General features: G+C 37.5%; 1 protein-coding gene across 5 annotated transcripts in view; it reads right to left on the minus strand.

The window, feature by feature from the left end:
* The window catches only part of LOC123510034, a 131,428-nt gene extending 111,415 nt beyond the window's left edge, over nucleotides 1-20,013 (minus strand). For 3 of the 5 annotated variants that reach the window (XM_045264788.1, XM_045264758.1, XM_045264798.1), the window contains exons 1-2: nucleotides 16,427-16,560; nucleotides 12,110-12,191 (exon numbers count right to left, since the gene is read on the minus strand). In XM_045264788.1, coding sequence (XP_045120723.1) covers nucleotides 12,110-12,175 — 66 coding nt within the window. In that variant the 5' untranslated portion in view covers nucleotides 12,176-12,191; nucleotides 16,427-16,560. Of the gene's footprint in view, nucleotides 1-12,109; nucleotides 12,192-16,426; nucleotides 16,561-17,961; nucleotides 18,262-18,823 lie in introns of those variants that run through there. The other 2 variants (XM_045264768.1, XM_045264778.1) reach the window with 2 other exon arrangements.
* Nucleotides 20,014-20,469: the final 456 nt, after the last annotated feature.

Consider the following 20,469-nt stretch of genomic DNA (forward strand, 5'->3'; position numbering starts at 1 on the left):
AACTTTAGTCTGTCCTTTACTCACTTAACTGGAAACTTCCCAGGTGTTCTGAGGTGGTGGCATATGGATAAGGTGGTAAGCATGGGATCAGGCAGATGTCCACACATAGGTTAGAATCCCACCATGTACCACCTTGATACTTTGCCATTTGTTGAGTACTTTAAAGTTATCTACATGTCACCATGATACCCATGTTCTAGGTGGTTACACCAAAGATGCACTTGGGTGGTGATATGGGCCCCAACATGGGTATCTATTAATAGTGGAGTTCCTCAGGGTTCTGTCCTGTCACCCACTCTCTTTCTATTATTCATTAATGACCTTCTTAACCAAACTTCTTGCCCTATCCACTACTACGCTGATGATACCACCTTACATCTTTCCACGTCCTTTCAGGGACGAACAACCCTTCAGGAAGTCAACATATCATGCAAGGACATCACAGAATGCCTGACTTCCGATCTTTCTATTTCCGATTGGGGCAGAGAAAATCTAGTAGTTTTCAATGCCTCAAAAACTTAATTCCTCCATCTATCAACTCGACACAACCTTCCAGACAACTATCCCCTCTTCTTCAAAGACACTCAACTGTCTTCCTCTTTCACAATGAATATCCTCGGTCTGTCCTTTACTCATAATCTTAACTGGAAACTTCACATCTCATCTCTTGCTAAAACAGCTTCTATGAAATTAGGTGTTCTGAGGCGTCTCCGCCAGTTTTTCTCGCCCCTCCAACTGCTTACTCTGTATAAGGGCCTTATCCACCCATGTATGGAGTACTCTTCACATGTTTGGGGGAGTTCCAGTCATACAGTTTTACTAGATAGGGTGAAATCAAAAGCTTTTAGTCTCATCAACTCTCCATCAACTGTTCTACTGATCTTGCTAACTGCATGCCTCCCCTCCTACTGCGGCTTCACTGTACAAGGCTTTCTTCTTCCTCTCATCTCTATTCTGTCCAACTCTCTAACACAAGAGTTAACCAGTACTCTCAATCATTCATTCCTTTCACTGGTAAACTCTGGAACTCCCTCCCTGCATCTGTATTTCCGACTTCCTACAACGTACCTTCTTTTAAGAGGGAGGTATCGAGGCATTTGCTCCCTAATTTTGGCTGACACTTTTCCTCTTTTTAGAGAGCCAGCACTCATGTGGGCCTTTTTCTTTATTTTTTTTTTTTTGTCCTTGGCTGGCCCTCTTCCCTACACACACACACACACACAAAAAAAAAACACTAGATAAAATTACCTGCGTCACTGGGTGAAGCTGAACAGCGCTTTCCGTATATACTCTTCAAGTAAAACTACAGGCTTTATCGGCCACAACACACACACACACACACACACACACACACACACACACACACACACACACACACACACACACACACACACACAGACGCTAGAGGAAGGACGCAATACCGTCGCTCCCGAGAATCAGCTGATCTTCACTACCTTTGTTTGGGTTTACAGTGGCCTGGGCGATAAGTGTGGACTCATTTTTTTTTTCATGAATAGTGTTAAATAATAATGAGTGAGAAAGATATTCCATCTAAATGCAGGTATGTGACAAGGGAAAGAATGAAAGCTGATGATGACAATGTTGGTGAGGGAGGAGGAGAATTTGAAGGCTTTGATACGGCGCAAACTTCACTATTTGATAGAGTCTTAACTATCGAACGTAAATTAGATAAATTGATAAAGGAGAGTATGGGAATGAAAGAGAATGAAGAACAGGATAAAGAGCTCCAGAAATTGAAAGAAAGGATAAAAGAGTGGAAGAAAACGAAACTAGGCTAAGAACCGAAAATGAAGAATTAAAAGTCCAAATAGCGAACTATAAGAAATTGATGGAAGAAGGACTCGGTAAAGCCGAGAAAGAAAAAGAAAAGCTAAAAGATCTAGTTAACAAAGAAGAAGAAAGAGTACAAGACGTGATTAAAAAGAAGTACAAGCATGGAGAATCCAAGATAAGAAAGACAAGGAATCATTTCAAGAAGTATTTCAAGAACAGTTAAAAGAAAGAGATGAAAATATGACAAGCAAAATGATAGGAGTCCTCAAGAAAAAGAAAATTTAGTAAGAGAAATTGCGGAAAAAAGAAGAGTGTAATTATTTTTGGACTGAAAGAAAAAATGTTAAATATAGACCAAGAAGGGAAAAAGACGAAATGAAATCAGTAAAAGACCTACTAAAACATCTGAATGACGAGGATAGACAGAACTTAGAAGAGGAAGTAGAAGAAATCCATAGAATGGGACCATATCAAGAAGGAACAGTGAGACCAATTAAGATATTACTAAAATCACAAGCAGCAGCAGAAGAAGTACTATATAGAAAAACGAAACTCAGAGAAACAGAAGGTTGCAAAGATATATATATAAAGAAAAATAGAAACGAGGAGGAAAGGAAGAGACACAATGAACTGGTGGCAGAAGCAAGAGAAAAAATAATGAAAGGTCAGAGGAGGAGAAGAAGGCATTTTTGGAGAATTATAGGAGACAGGATAAGGAAATGGTATATAAAAGAGAAAGAAGAGAAAAGAATGGAGCAAGTTTAACTAAAATGATAAGAACAAGAGATTAAAAATGATGTATACAAACATAGATGGGATTTTATCTAGTAAATTAGAATTAAGAGATTACATAAAGAAAGAAGAACCAGATATTGTATGCCTGGTGGAAACAAAGTTAAATGAGGCAATAAAATAGACATAGATAAAAGGTATAATATATGGAGGAGAGACAGAGTGGGTAAAGGAGGAGGAGGAGTCATGATGATGTTAAGGAAGGAGATAGTGGTAAATCAAGTGGAGTTTGGGGAAGGAAAATCAGAAATACTGTATGTTAAGATGCATATTAACAAAAGGAGTTAACAATCATTGGAACATATGTGCCACCAAAACAAACTCATGGACTAACCAAGAATATAGAGACATGATAGATGACACAATAAGGAGTCTTACAAGAATCATTAAGGAAAGGAGAAAAGTGATATTGGTAGGAGATTTCAACTGTAAGGAGGTAGACTGGGAAAATTATGAAAGTGGTATGGGGAAGATGCCTGGGAGATAGATTCCTGAACCTAATGATAGATAATTTGATGGTCCAAAGAGTAAAGGAAAACACAAGATTCAGAGGAAACGATGAGCCGGCAAGATTAGACCTAGTTTTTACAAGGGATATACCAATTAACGATGATATAAGATACAAGTGCCCATTGGGAAAGAGTGACCATGTAATATTAGAGATGGATATAGAAGAAGGAAAGGAAGATAGAGATGAATCATACAAAGGAGACCGATTAAATTACAGAAAGGCTGATATTGAGAATCTCAAGAACTATTTTAAAACGTAAACTGGGAGGAGATGGAAAACTCATTAACGGTTCAAGAGAAATATAACTTATTTTTGGAAATATACAAAACTGGGGTCAGGAATATGTTCCGAAATATAGACCTAAAGAAGAAGGAAAGAAAGATTGGTTTAATGCAAGATGTGCTAGGGCAAAGGAGAAACGAGATGGAGCATGGAAAAGGTGGAGAAGAAACAGAAATCCAGAAAATAAGGAAAACTTCAAAACAGCAAGAAATGAATATGCTAAGGTGAGAAAGGAAGAAGAAAAGAACTATGAAAAGGACATTGTCGAAAAATGTAAGGAACAACCAAAATTGTTCTACAGATTCATAAATGGAAAAATAAGACAAAAAGAAACAATAGAAAGGTTAAAAGGAGAAAACGGAATGGTGGAAGACCCAAAAAGTATGGCAGAACTGTTAAATAGTAAATTTCATGAGGTCTTTACTAAGGAATCCAAATTTGAAAGACCACAGGGTAATAGAGAGACTGTCTATATGAAAGAGATTAAAGTAACCAAGCTTGAAATAAAAAGTTGATGACGGAATTGGATGAGGAAAAGGCAATGGGACCGGATGAAGTCTCAGGCAGAATACTGAAAGAATGTAGGGAAGAACTAGCAAGTCCAATATACAACATCATAAAATGCTCAATAGAAAATGGAACAGTGCCAGTGGAGTGGAAAAGAGCTGAGGTGGTTCCCATATATAAGAGCGGAAGGAAGGAAGAACCTTTAAATTACAGGCCGGTATCACTAACTAGTGTAATATGCAAGATGTGTGAAAAAGTAATAAAGAAGCAATGGATCGAGTTTCTTGAAGACAACAAAATATTATCAAATAGCCAATTTGGTTTTAGAAAAGGTCGGTCATGTGTGACAAATTTATTGAGTTTCTACTCTAGAATAGTTGATAAAGTACAAGAGAGAGAGGATGGGTTGACTGTATTTATTTAGATCTAAAAAGGCTTTTGATAAAGTGCCACATGAAAGATTACTATGGAAGTTAGAGGAGAAGGGTGGCTTAAAAGGAAGCACATTGAGATGGATGAAGAATTACTTAAGGGGAGAGAAATAAGGACGATAGTTAAAGATATGAAGTCCAAGTGGAGAACAGTAGACAGCGGAGTGCCACAGGGGTCAGTATTGGCACCAATACTTTTCTCGTATATATAAATGACATGCCAGAGGGAGTGAACAGCTACATAAATCTGTTTGCGGACGATGCGAAACTGTGCAGAGTCATTAAACAAAAGAGGATTGTGAAATACTACAGGAAGACTTAAACAAGATCTGGAAATGGAGCAAAAATGGGAGATGGAATTCAATGTGGACAAAAGCCATGTCATGGAAATGGGAAAAAGTGAAAGACGACCAGTGGGAATCTATAAGATGGGAGATGGAGTAGAACTAGAAAAAGTAAAAAGGAAAAGGACTTGGGAGTGACAATGGAAGAAAATAATCAACCGGTTAGCCATATTGATAGAATTTTCAGAGAGACGTATAATTTGCTAAGGAATATTGGAGTAGCATTTCACTATATGGACAAGGAAATGATGAAGAAATTGATAAGTACTAAAATAAGACCTAGATTGGAATATGCAGGAGTTGTGTGGACTCCCCATAAAAGAAACACATAAGAAAATTAGAGACTACAAAAATGGCTACAAGAATGGTTCCAGAATTTAAAGGGATGGCATATGAGGAGAGACTAAAGGCAATGGATCTACCAACCTTGGAGCAGAGAAGAGAGAGGGATCTGATACAAGTTTATAAATTGATTAACGGAATGGATGAAGTGGATAATGAGAAACTGATCCTGAGAGAAGAATATGACTTTAGAAGCACAAGATCGCATAGTAAGAAACTAAGGAAGGGACGATGTCTGAGAGATGTTAAAAATTTAGTTTCCATAAAGATGTGTTGAGACTTGGAACAGTTTGAGTGAGGAAGTGGTATCAGCAAAGAGTGTACATAGTTTTAAAGAAAAATTGGATAAGTGTAGATATGGAGACGGGACCACACGAGCATAAAGCCCAGGCCCTGTAAAACTACAACTAGGTAAATACAACTAGGTAAATACACACACACACACGGTTGAGGGCGGACGCACTGGCGCAGTTCCGACGATCAGCTGATCTTCACTACACCTGTTGTATAGTATTTACAGTGGCCTGGGCAGGTAGTGTGGACTCATTTTTTTTTTTCTTCATGAAATCAATTATTAAAGAATAATGAGTGAAAAAGATATTCCATCCAAATGCAGACATGAGAATAGAGAAGGGCTGATGATGACTATGTCGGTGAGGGAGAACGCGTATTGAAGAGTTCGATACGACGACTACGTCACTACTTAAGAGTGTCAAATATTGAATGTAAACTAGATAAACTGATAAAGGAGAAGATGGAAATGAAAGAGAATAAAGAACAGGAAATGGAGTTTATAAGACTGAGAGAAAGGATAAGAAAAGTGGAAGAAAATGAAGCTAGGCTAAGAGCGGAAAACGAAGAACTAAAAAAGGAAGTAGCTAACTACAAGAAGCAGATGGAAGAAGGACTCGGTAAAGCCGAGAAAGAAAAGGAGAAGCTGAAAGATCTAGTAAACAAGGAAGAGGAAAGAGTACAGAACGTGATTAAAAAAGAAGTACAAGCATGGAGAGTCCAAGATAAGAAAGATAAGGCCGATTTTCAGGAGGTGATTCAAGAACAACTTAAAGAAAAAGAAGAAAATATGACAAACAAAATGATAGGAGTCCTCAAGACAAAAGAAAATCTAGTTAGAGAAATTGCAGAAAAAAGAAGAGTGTAGTCGTATTTGGAATAAAAGAAAAAATATAAAATATAGACCAAAAAGAGAAAAGAAGAAATGAAATCAGTCAAAGACCTACTGAAGAATCTTAATGACGAAGATAGGCAGAACTTGGAAGAGGAAGTAGAAGAAATAAACAGAATGGGACCATATCAAGAAGGAAAACGAGACCAATTAAAATACTACTAAAATCACAAGCAGCAACAGAAGAAATATTATATAGAACAACAAAACTTAGAGAAACAGAAGGCTGCAAGGATATCTATATAAAGAAAAATAGAAATGAGGAAGAAAGGAAGAGATACAATGAACTGGCAGCAGCAGTAAGGAAAAGAATAATGAAAGGTCAGAAGAGGAGAAGAAGGCATTTTTGGAGAATTCTAGGAGACAGGATAAGGAAATGGTATATAAACGAGAAGGAAGAGAAAAAGTGGAACAAGTTTAACTAAAATGATAAAGGCAAAAGACTAAAAATGATGTATACGAACATAGACGGGTTTTATCAAGTAAATTAGAATTAAGAGATTACATAAGGAAAGAAAATCCAGATATTGTATGCCTGGCTGAAACAAAACTAAATGAGGCAATCAAAATAGTCTTGGATAATAGGTATAATGTATGGAGAAGAGACAGAGTGGGTAAAGGAGGAGGAGGAGTCATGATAATGTTAAGGAAGGAGATAGTGATCAATCAAGTGGAATGTGGGAAGGAAAAGCAGAAGTATTGTATATTAAGATGCATATTAATAAAAAGAGATAACAATCATTGTAACATATGTGCCACCAAAACAAATTCATGGACCAATCAAGAATATAAAGACATGATAGATGACACAATAAGGAGTCTAATGAGAATCGTTAAAGAAAGGAGAAAAGTGATATTAGTAGGAGATTTCAACTGTAAAGAAGTGGACTGGGAAAATTATGAAAGTGGTATGGGGAAGAAGCCTGGGAGAAAGATTCTTGAACCTAATGATAGACAATATGATGGACCAGAGAGTAAAGGAATGCACAAGATTCAGAGGAAACGACGAGCCGGCGAGATTGGACCTAGTTTTACAAGGGTATACAAATGAATGACGATATAAGATATAAGTGCCCATTGGGAAAGAGTGACCATGCAATATTAGAAATAGATATAGAAGAAGGAAAGGAAGATAGAGACGATTCATACAAAGGAGACCGATTAAATTACAGAAAGGCTGATATTGAGAATCTCAAGAACTATTTTAAAACGTAGACTGGGAGGAGATGGAAAACTCAGAGACAATGCAAGACAAATATAACTTATTTTTGGAAATATACAAAACAGGAGTCAGGAATATGTCCCAAAATATAGACCAAAAGAAGAAGGAAAGAAAGATTGGTTTAATGCAAGGTGTGCTAGGGCAAAGGAGAAAAGAGATGGAGCATGGAAAAGGTGGAGGAGAAATAGGAATCCAACAAACAAGGAAAACTTCAAGGCAGCGAGAAATGAATATGTTAAGGTGAGGAAGGAAGAGGAAAAGAACTTGAAAAGATATTGTCGAAAAATGTAAGGAGCAACCAAAATTGTTCTATAGATTCATAAATGGAAAAATTAGGCAAAAGAAACAATAGAAAGGTTAAAAGGAGAGAACGGGATGGTGGAAGACCCAAAAGTATGGCAGAACTATTAAATAAAAAATTCCAGGAGGTCTTTACTAAAGAATCCAAATTTGAGAGGCCACAGGGTAATAGAGAGACAATCTATATGAAAGAGATTAAAGTAACCAAGCTTGAAATAAAAGAGTTAATGAAGGAACTGGATGAAGAGAAGGCAATGGGACCGGATGAAGTCTCAGGCAGAATACTGAAAGAATGTAGGGAAGAACTAGCAAGTCCTATATACAACATCATAAAATGCTCAATAGAAAATGGAACAGTGCCAGTAGAATGGAAAAGAGCTGAGGTGGTTCCCATATATAAGAGTGGAAGGAAGAAGAACCTTTAAATTACAGACCGGTATCACTAACTAGTGTAATATGCAAGATGTGTGAAAGAATAATAAAGAAACAATGGATCGAGTTCCTTGAAGACAACAAATTAATATCAAATAGCCAATTTGGTTTTAGAAAAGGACGGTCTTGTGTAACTAATTTATTGAGTTTCTATTCTAGAATAGTTGATAGAGTACAAGAGAGAGAGGATGGGTTGACTGCATCTATTTGGATTTAAAAAGGCGTTTGACAAAGTGCCACATGCAAGATTACTGTGGAAGTTAGAGGAGAAGGGTGGCTTAAAAGGAAGCACATTGAGATGGATAGAAAATTATTTGAGGGGGAGAGAAATAAGGACGGTAGTTAAAGATATGAAGTCCAAGTGGAGAGCAGTAGAAAGCGGAGTGCCACAGGGGTCAGTATTGGCACCAATACTTTTCCTCATTTATATTAACGACATGCCAGAAGGAGTGAACAGCTACATAAATTTGTTTGCGGATGATACGAAACTGTGCAGAGTTATAAAGCAAAAGGAGGATTGTGAAATACTGCAAGAAGACCTAAATAAGATCTGGGAATGGAGTAAGAAGTGGGAAATGGAATTCAATGTGAACAAAAGCCATGTCATGGAAATGGGAAAGAGTGAAAGACGACCTGTGGGAATCTATAAGATGGGAGATGGAGTAGAACTGGAGAAAGTCAAAAAGGAAAAGGACTTAGGAGTGACGATGGAAGAAAACAATCAACCAGTAAGCCATATTGATAGAATTTTTAGAGAAACATATAATTTGCTGAGGAATATTGGAGTAGCATTTCACTACATGGACAAAGAAATGATGAAGAAATTGATAAATACTATAATAAGACCCAGATTGGAATATGCAGGAGTAGTGTGGACCCCTCATAAAAAGAAACACATAAGAAAATTGGAGAGGCTACAAAAAATGGCTACAAGAATGGTCCCAGAACTTGAAGGGATGACATATGAGGAGAGACTAAAGGCTATGGATCTACCAACCTTGGAACAAAGAAGGAGAGAGGAGACCTGATACAAGTCTATAAATTGATCAACGGAATGGACCAAGTGGATAATGAGAAACTGATCCTGAGAGAAGAATATGACATCCAAGCACAAGATCGCATAGTAAAAAGCTGAGAAAGGGAAGATGTCTGAGAGATATTAAAAATATAGTTTCCCGCAGAGATGTATTGATATGTGGAACAGTTTAGATGAAGAAGTAGTGTCTGCAACGAGTGTGCACACTTTTAAAGTAAGATTGGATAAGTGTAGATATGGAGACGGGGCCACACGAGCATAAAGCCCAGGCCCTGTAAAACTACAACTAGGTAAATACACACAAGAAAAAAAAAAAAAAAAAAAAAAAAACTCCAACTGCTAACTCTGTAGTACAAGGACCTTATCTGTCCTTGTATGGAGTAGTCTTTGCATGTTTGGAGGTTTCTACTCACACAGTTTTATTAGATAGGGTGTAATCAATAGCTTTTTGTCTCATCAACTCCTCTCCTCTGACTATCTTCAGCCTCTTTCTCACCACTGAAATGTTGCATCTCTTTCAGAAGAGCAGACAGCATGAAAACAGCGGTAGAAGACAGATAAAGACGCAACATTGCGGCGGTGACTTAAAGAATCTATTCCACCTTGTTTAGTAAAGCTTTAATCATTATTTTCATGCTAACTTTCTACTGATCTTGCTAACTGCATGCCTCCCTCCCTCCTGCAGCCTCACTGCACAAAACTTTCTTCTTCCTCTCATCCCTATTCTGCCTAACTCTCTAATGCAAGAGTTAACCAGTACTCCAAATAATTCATACTTTTCTCTGGTAAACTCTGAAACTCCCTGCCTGTTTCTGTATTTCCATATTCCTACAACTTGACTTCTTTTAAGAGAGAAGTTTCAAGACATTTGTCCCTGACTTTTGGCTAATTCTATAACAATCTTTAAGGGAACTGGTATTTCAAGTGGGCCTTTTTCTTAATTATATTTTGTTGCCCTTGGCTGGTTTTCCTTCTTGCATAAAAAAATTAATAAATTACTTTTTGTTTACATATCTTCCATTGAATAATGTACTTAGTTGACAAAACATCTGCTAAATGTAACCCTATATTGAATAAAGATCAAGATTTGATCCGTAGGCTGCAGGCAATGACACAGTGTCATTGGTAAAAATTACTCAAAACTGTTACGCGTCAGCAGATGAAAATATTCATAGAATAATGCGTTACTGAGTGCTTAAATTTTGACAGAGTCATCCCTGAAGGACGCTTGTGCTTTGTGTAAGTGCATACCCTCAGGCATGGCTTGTCTCATGACTCGACACCTGTGCCTCCTGCACAGGAGGTGGGCGTAAGAAAGGCTCAGACACATTTGGCCTGATAGTGCAAAATTTTACACATACAACAGGTATTTAGAACCCATTTTTCTTTGATTTTGGACCACAATGATTCCATGTCAGGGACAAAATTAATTAGCTCAAACCTCGTTTGAGTTTCATGTTAAATGTACCGTATTTGATGGCTCATAAGGTGCACCTTTTCTCCAAAAAAAAAAAAAAAAAAAAAAAAAAAAAAAAAAAAAAAGTCTCAGGATATGAGCCTGCATCCTATGAGGCCAAGATTCAGCACTGAGGCAGTATTTGGTGGTCAGTCTATGGCAACAAAGACTAAAAACAAAGCCCAGACATCTTTGCACATGTAAACAAAGTGATGATTAGTACTACACCACAAAACAACTCTTTCTTTAAAGGTACCAATATATAATAGATCATACATACATACAATAACTCACATAGAAGAATTTGGCATACACCGCATGAACCAAAACAACACACGCGATCAGCAATCTTAATCTCGACACTGGCAAGACTCACTGCAGTGTGATGCTGTTACTCCTTGAGGTAAGAAACACATTCATACAATTAAAATCGTACTTATCTTTTAACATTATTACCTTGCATACATGTAAAAATAAAATGATAAAAAAGAAAAAATTATGATTATTACGCCTGTAGTCTTTCACTGTCAGTTCTGATGGTATATGCCAGGTACATGTTTACATCTCACAACAAGATTGGTATGCAGGCTACAAGCAAATATCAAATTTCTTTGTTAAATGAGACCTAATGATGATGTAAATGCATGTGAGTCTTCAAATGTCAGGTGAAATCCTTCAATTCATATTCAGAGCTTAAATCTGTTTTTACCTTTTTTTTTATTTCAATATCTGCTAAAACTGGGTGTCTTATGAGCCCATCCGTCTTATGAGCCATCATGTGCAGTAATTAAAAATTGGGCCACAGGCTACGGGTTTAAGGCCTTGGCAAAAAAAAAAAAAAAAAAAAAAAAAAAAAAAAAACATCTTAGGAATCTTATCCCTCACATGCACACTAAATTTTTGTATGAACAAAATAAAAAAGTTTGCCTTTAAATAATGATTTTTCATTAAATGAATTAAAGGAAATGAAGTCACATAGCTGCTAGTAAAATGGCAAGAGTCAGAATAGCTTGAGATGCTTCTAATGGTGAATGATGAATTCCATAGTGAGTTTTCCCTCTGAATTTTTGTAGTTCCATTTACTTTTTGTCCCTAAATGATAGCATGTTGATGAAGATATCAGAAATATATGAATAAGTTACTGCATGTAAACAGACATTAAATAAATAAGTTACTGCATATAAACAGACATTCAACTCTAGTTAAACAATGTCTTGTTAGAGGGAATATTTTACTGGCATGATGTTGTGGGTGCTGATGACAATGAATTATTTTACCTGTCTTTATGTTCACACTTGTTCCTAGTCTCTATCCTACTTGATATTCTACTCATAAACTGTACCTTCTTTTTTGTGAAGCAGTACTGCCACCAATCTTTGCCATGAGCAACCACTGCTATCTTCTATTTGGATCTTCATTTTCTCTCACACTTTCTCTATCTCTTAGCATGGAGATCAAGTCAGCATGCACAACCTACCTCCAGGACAGCTGGCTTAGGCGGTGGAGTCAGTCTGGGTGATGTATCCTCCATGATGCTCCTCATGTCCTTATTGATGATCCTGAAGGGTGATGATAAAGTATTCAAGTTCACACCATTAACATTATGGTATAGCAATTGTAACTATTGTTACTTACTTGCAGTGTAGTCTTTACTTCATTACAATCTAAATGAAACACTGACTGTGATAATAAAGTTTAAGTAACAATCTCCAAAGCAATCAACTAAAATTGTGAATGCTACCAATATTATCTATCAGTCTCCTTAATTAAAGATCATCCAACCATGCTCACTTTGACCTCACTTAGCAGAACTAAAAAAAAAAACTAGTAATAAAGACCCATTAATCACTAAAGGAAGCAGAAAAAAATCTTAAAGGGACTAACTAGTCACCATCAATTCACTGGATGGAGAGAGAGAGAGAGAGAGAGAGAGAGAGAGAGAGAGAGAGAGAGAGAGAGAGAGAGAGAGAGAGAGAGAGAGAGAGAGAGAGTTTCCTTCCATAGTCGGGTTTTATGTACTAACTGAATATTAATAGAAAATGTTGTCAAAATCTTTTCAGATCCAACTCCAATCAAGACTTCTGGTATCTGGTTAAAAACATCTTCAATAACACTACTTCTTCATCTCTCTCTCCTTTATTTCATCATGATGGCACCACTGCCAACTTCTCTGTTTATAAAGCTGAACTACTCTTTCAAATCTTTGCTAAAACTTTATCTTAGATGATTCTGAGGTTATTCCTCTCTCTCCTCCCCCTCTGAATCATGCCACTGACTAAAATTCTATGCAATGATGTTTTCCATACTCTACCAGACCTAAACACTTAAAAGACTTATGGGGTCACTCCTATTGTTCTCAAACATTCTACCTCTGAGTTTGCCTCTTACCTCACCAAACTCTTTCAACATTTTCTATCGACTTCTACCTTTCCTTCTTGCTGGAAGTTTGCCTCAGACTGTCCTCTTCAATGTCAGATTACTGGGTGGTTTGGATAGATGGTCTTATAACTCAAAGGATTTTTAGCAAGAAAAGATTGAAAACCTCTGGTTTAATACCTTAAAAATACAATTCCACTATCTATCAACTTCACACAATCTTACAGACAACTATCGCCTCTTCTTCAGTGACACTCAACTGTTCCCTTCTTCCACAATGAATATCCTTGGTCTGTCCTTTACTTACAATCTAAAGTGGAAACTTGACATCTCATCTCTTGCAAAAACAGCTTCTATGAAGTTAGATGTTATGAGGCATTTCCACCAGTTTTTCATACTCTGCCCAACTGCTAACTCTGTATAAGGGCCTTATTTGTACTTGTATGAAGTACTCTTCACATGTATGGGGGCTCCATTCCATTCAGTTTTATTATGTACAGTTAAATCACAACCTTTTTGTCATATCAATTCCTCTTCTTCAACTGACAGTCTTCAACCTCTTTCTAACCACTGCATCTCTTGCTATCTTCTACCACTATTTGTGTGCTGACTGCTCTTCTGATCTTGCTAACTGCATGCCTCCATTTCTCCAGCAACCTCACTGCACAAGATTTTATTCTTCCTCTCACCACTATTCTGTTCACCTTTCTAATGCAAGAATTAACCAGTACACTCAATCATTTATACCTTTTTGTGGTCTGAAATTTCCTACCTGCTTCTGTATTTCAATCTTCCTATGACCTAAACTTATCTAAGAGGGAGGTTTCAAGTTAAAGACATTTATTTGTTTCTTTTGTCTAAGTCTCTCAAACCTGCAGAGAGACTGGTAACTAAGTGTGCCTTTTTCTAATTGTCAGTTGCCATTGATGAGTTTTATTTTCTTATATAAAAAAATCTTAATCATTCATCCATTTCTCTGGTAAACTCTAGAATTTCCTTCATGCTTTTGTATTCACATCTTCCTGAGACCTGAATTAATTTAAGAGGAGGATTTCAAGACATTTTTAACTACTTTCAACACGAGAACATGTATTTTGCATCCTCGTAGCACTCGTGACATATCCAAGAACGTGCAAAATGAGTCATGGTTGTATTCTGCTATGATGTGTTTGTTATTACACATACTATTACCCATAATTATTAATCATTGCTTAAACACCCATTCTCACAGCAAACTTACACCATGTCTATCAGCTTGAGAAAAAGAAGCGAAAGAAATACTAGAGGTGCCCTGTCTTGTTTTCTTTGAGTAGACACCCAGCTTGCTTTCTACTCCCAAAGTACCACCCATCAGGCCGATTCCCTCATTCGCCTCTTTGCTGTCACAGTGCTTATAAATTGTCTTTGGCTCAGTGCTTGCACCAGCTATGTCAAGAGCACGGTCATCTAAGATTCTCATGTAAAGTTCAAAACCTCCTGTTGAGGAGAAATTGTAAATATGAGTAAAACCAAAATTGTAAAATCCAAGACAGATTAAAATGCTTTCCCCAGGGAGGGTAGTTATGTAACAATCCAAACACTATGTGTAGAATGCTACATGAAGCATTTTGAGCCCCTCTCAGATTTGCCAATTCACACTCTGTGCACATAGCTTGTGTGGCCCACTCCTAGGTGACCAATTGAGGAGGAGGAAAGCTAAACCCATTATAGCCACCACAGCTAGCCAAAGCTCCACTTTCGTTTTCCAGTCCTACACGGACCAGATTCTGACCTCTTATCAGGTATCATACTTTAGAAATATCTGTGCATTCCTAAGAAGTGTTAATGTGGAAATGTGATTATAAAATCCTGATGAAATGGCAGAAACAGACTAATATATGGTTTGTTTTCACCAGAGAGGAAGAAGTGTGGGGAGGATATCCACAGTGCTGAGCATATGCCTGAATTAGGTGCTAAGGTATCCATTCATTGTTGAGGTCAATATGATGCTCCTTAGGTAAACCTAGGTTGTGTTGGGAGTAGATGCACCAGGTGAGGTGTCACTGGGTATGGTTGTTAGGTTAGTGGGATATTGTGGTGTGAGTGAGTTATGGAGAACCATGGCATTTCAGCCCCAGTTGTTTTGTGTGAAATGACCAAGTGGACCATTAAATGTTAAACATCAAGCAAGTGTTTTTGTTAGTGGGTTGTGTTGTGCTCCATCTGCTCATACCCAAGCTGAGCCTCAGATATGCCTGTGACTGCTCACACAGCTAAGCTACCAATGCTGTAGTGGGTTAAACCACTACAGCAGAAGTTAAGAAGATACATCTGCAACTGTATTCAAATAAGTGTGTCTTTGTTTACTAATAAAAATATATTGTTGTCATATAACCAAAATTGTTATTTTATAGTGTACATGTCAGAAAAATTAAAATCCTATTGATAACAAGAGAAACAAGAAAAAACTGAAAAACTTTAACTCAAGCACACATAGCAGCAGACTGCTGTGCATATGTGTGCTGACTCTGATATGAGGGATGTAGCAGTGCCCCAAGTTTACTACCAACTTGCCTCGTACACGTATGGTAGCAGTATTTAGTGAGTCATTAGCAAAGAATATATTCTGTTACTACACACCATAAGCTCAATATGCCACATTATAATAAAAAATTTGGCATTCTCATTAGCTAATTTATTTTCATCACTATGAAAACATAAGTTCTGCTTAACTGAATAACTTGCAGAGTGAGATACATGACATAATAAATTCCTTTTTTAAGTATTACCAGAAATTCAGTTGATACCGATACTCCTTCAATGAGCTGATATTACCGATAACAATACATTATTGGTACATCTCTACACTTCTCATATGCAAAATCACAGATTCCATGGTTGGGTAAGACTGCAAATTGACCTTTTTTTTTTTTCCTAAATGGAGATTTTCGTGTAATGTGCATATAAAATCATTGATAAATTCTAACTAAACCTAACCCTTAACTAATCATACCTAAGCTACCACTTACCCTTACTTTATGCAGGGATTTTCATGTTATATGCAAAAACTTATTTATGTGCACTAATAATAAATTAATAATTGTAATTTGCGAGGGAAAATGTATAGGTCTTTGAAAAATGTCTACTTTCCAGTGGTGCTCTCCTTTTTCTTAATGGTAACTGAGGGCTTTTTCCAGTAATATCTCAAAAATTACCAGAAAAGTCTCGTTTGGAATTAAAAGACTGGTGAACTAGTACAAATTTAATCTATGTGCAATGCAACTTTGAACAGCGAGTAAAAAGAAGCTTGGAGGCACGGAGGAAGGCAAACGGGCGGGCGGCGGCGTTCACCTGTTGCTATGCCTCACAGTCCCACGTCTCATTTCATCACACGTCACCATGTATTTCTTAAGACTGGATGTGACTAACTGACACTCACCTATTTTTTTGGCGAACTACTCTATATTGAAAAGATGCCTCGCGTCTTGCCGCCCTACCGTCAAATTTGTAAACACAATGTGCGATGCTGCGATTCCCTACACTCGTCTATATATCTGTCTTCGTCGGGTCGACTCGTCTCCCTACTCATATATTCTAACTCATCTAGCTATATAGTTATGATGTAAATAAACTTATCCTGGTATCAAAGTTATATAAAATTATTAAAAAATATGGTTTTGATATATGAATAACTGTATGATGAAAATAATGTAATAACTCTTACAAGTTGATCTTCGTAGAGTAAGATTTCGAACGTGGTTAAATAAAATAGAAAAGAGAACAGTGGTGTTTAATGGGATACTTACCTACCTACCTACATAGTTTATTTCTCGCATTTATTATAATAATAATAATAATTATTATAATTATTATTATTATTATTATTATTATTATGATTATTATTATTATTATTATTATTTTGTCTCTGGCTTACTGGCTTTTAACACTTCAAAACGCACAGTGGCTTTCAGTCAAGCATGCAGAGACGCGGGAATCCTTATCATTCAGGTGAAGGAAGCATTTAACACACATATAGCACATGACAAACTCATGAAACGTAACAACAATTAACATATGGCCCATGACTTTACGTCGCCATGTATGAAAACTTAAAAAGGTGAGAGAATAAAATTATATGGCCAATACCATAGACTCTGTCGCTTTATGGATCAGTGTGCAGTACTAATGGGGATATACATGGAAAATTTGATGAGGCTATAGACTATAATACGTAAAAAAATATAGGTAGGCCGACGCCTTTTTCTTTGTTTTGACACTTTGCCCGCCTGTTGGTGCCTAATATTTAGGCAAGTCCGCCGACGTAACAGTGTGACTGGTTTGCCACATGAGAGAGAGAGAGAGAGAGAGAGAGAGAGAGAGAGAGAGAGAGAGAGAGAGAGAGACGTACGATCGACCGACACACACACACACACACACGATATATATATATATATATATATATATATATATATATATATATATATATATATATATATATATATATATATATATATATATATATATATATATATATATATATATATATATATATATATATATATATATATATATATATATATATATATGTGTGTGTGTGTGTGTGTGTGTGTGTGTGTGTGTATATATATATATATATATATATATATATATATATATATATATATATATATATATATATATATATATATATATATATATATATTGTTACGAACCGTCGCCCACACAGCACAGCAACTTGTTACAAAGCATCTGCAAGTACTGGGCAAGGCAGGGCACCCAAAGGTCCTTACTTCAACTTCCAACACCGCAACTGTAAACCACTTCCTCTCAGCGACGACCAGGACAGCGTGCAGGACGTGGGACAGCACTGGGATAAATTGACGAGGGTCCGTGGCTAGCAAGGCACACAACTCACAAACAGGCACTCACTCAGACAGGCAGGACTGGCAGGAAACACATAGTACAGCTTCTTACGTTTACTTAGAAGTAACACAATACAGCAGCAACTCCACGGTAGTACACAGAGCGGATACGAGCTACAAGATCGGAGAGCAGGGTGGGACAGTGGGGCAAGACATCTGAAACTGATTCCTTCCTCAAGCTAGCAGACACAGGATCACCGGAGGACCAGACCGTTCCCCGCAGGAACAGGAGAGGGGAGTAGACTCCGAGAATGGGGACCGTCCAGCGGGAGGCAACAGGCCCAGAGGGGAAGGGAGCAGGGCAAGACTGACTGAGCAACTGGGCTACTGGCTATTGGTATCCCCTCACTAGCTGGGGCAATTTAAATACCCCCCTCCCCCTCTTGCAACACTGTGATTGGCTCACCTCTGGGCCAATCACCATTACTTTATCCACCTGCCTGGCCATGACTTCCAGTCCCCCACTTCCTGTCTCTAGGAAAATACCACCTCATTCCATCTTCACTACTCAAGTAGTTGCCATCAGCGTTGCCAGATTCTCAAACCCAAATTATCGCACATGGCACGTTGAAATTATCGCATTTTAACAAGAATTATCGCACCCACTTAAATAAGGGTATTATATTTCAAATACATAAATTATTATGACAACTTTATCACATATAACAGAATAAGAGAGGGTTAACAGACTTTACCTAAGATGTTAATACAGGCAATCATATGACTGAGTTCGCACCTGTTAAGCTTTGTTGTATGTACAACTGTTAAAATTACATTTGGCAGACGCACACAAAAATCCCCCTCAAATATGAGATATGATATACAGGAAATAATTAAGAATTTTCTACATGGAGAAATATTGTAGGCCTATACCGGGATATACAGTAGAGAAGTAGACACATTTTAGTACTTACCAAATTACTAGTCATCCTGTAGTTCCTCCATGAAGATACCCGGATCAGGAGATTCATTAGATCTGTCCTCTCCGGCAGGATATAAGATAGCTGAGGTCATATTCCTGACCATGATTCTTGACGGCTTGAAAGTGGTGCAGTTGCTTCCTGAGCTGACGACACTCTGCTTCGCAAGAATAATATCCCTCACTGTTTCGACATGAAGTTTGTTTCTGTCTTTTGTCTTCACACGATTAATATCTGAGAAGCAGCGCTCGCAGTCAGCATTAGCATGAGGTAGTGAGAGACAACCGAGGGCAAAATCAGATACACATTTATATTTTGGTGCTCCGTCATCATCTTTTAAAGTCTTTAAAGTGCACCAAAACTTATCAGGATGCTTATCTTTTATTTTTTCTGCTTGCGTGCTCATGTTTCTTATGTTTTCTGGAAGATCTTCCATTCCCAGTTTCCTCCACTCATCGTCCAGTTGTTGAAGAGTTGAATCGTCTTGGTCTATAATCCGAGGGAGTTTTACTGCAAGCGGTACTAGACTAGGCACACGAGATCCACAAGTACCTAGAGCAGATGCTGGTTCCAGTACGTGTAACTCTGAGAGTACTGGATCACAAAAGTCAAACCTTTTTTTTATCTGCACCGCAGCTGTCGCTAAGAAGGCTCTACACTTCCCACGGAATCTAGTAATTTCCTCTTTGCACTTCTCCAAAGCTGGATTTTCTGATAACTTCCTTATTGTAGATGCTCCTAAGTAAATCTGTTCCAGCATAAGAAACTCACGTTCATTTCTAGGGTCAACAGTATGGAGAGGTGTCTTCATAACATAATCACGCTTCAAATACATCAGTAGTATTTTGCTTGTATAAATCACACACCTGACCGTGTAAGTCAGTTATAACTACTCTCTCACTCTGAAACAGAAGGTTTAGCTGAGTGAACTTGGGTAATACAGAATCCAGAAAGCAGTAATACAGTTTTATAAATGGATTATGGAGGTTTTCACATGCATTTTTCACAGCTGTGTTCGTCTCCTTGCACTGCTGCAAATTTAAGTCTGTGAAGTACAGCTGGAGAGGCCCCCACTGTTCTAGAATTCTTTTGACAACAGCTGTGTAGGACAGCCAACGTGTCCGGGATGGTGACAAAATCTTATGTTTCACAGCACCTGAAAACTCTTGAAATTCACTGAACTGAGCCAGTCTTTTGAGGAGTGTTTCAGTGAATTATGAACATCATGTGCTAATTGTTCTACTTCCTGTGGTAATTCTTTGCAAGCTTCTGAGGCACATAAGTGGGCCGAATGGCAAATACACTTCATAATGTAAATACCAGGACACAAATCTTTGAACATTCTGCTCACAGAATTATTTTTACCCATCATAGTACTGCACCCATCCGACCCAAAGCCAATTATATTAGACACAGGCACTTCATAATTCTTAAGTGATTTCATGATGGAGGAGAATATTCTGTTACTTGTTGCTCCCTCATTGGCTCCTTCAGGATCATCATTGCTGAATATTGGCACTAAATCCCAGAACTTGCTTACTACTGCCGCTTCCTCAGCAAGCCGTACCACTATGCACACATTCTGGGAAGTAGAAATATCTGTAGATTCGTCTACTAGAATACTGAATTTGTTATGCCTC

The sequence above is a fragment of the Portunus trituberculatus genome, chromosome 3 (genome assembly GCF_017591435.1).
Source record: "Portunus trituberculatus isolate SZX2019 chromosome 3, ASM1759143v1, whole genome shotgun sequence".
Classification (NCBI taxonomy): domain Eukaryota; kingdom Metazoa; phylum Arthropoda; class Malacostraca; order Decapoda; family Portunidae; genus Portunus; species Portunus trituberculatus.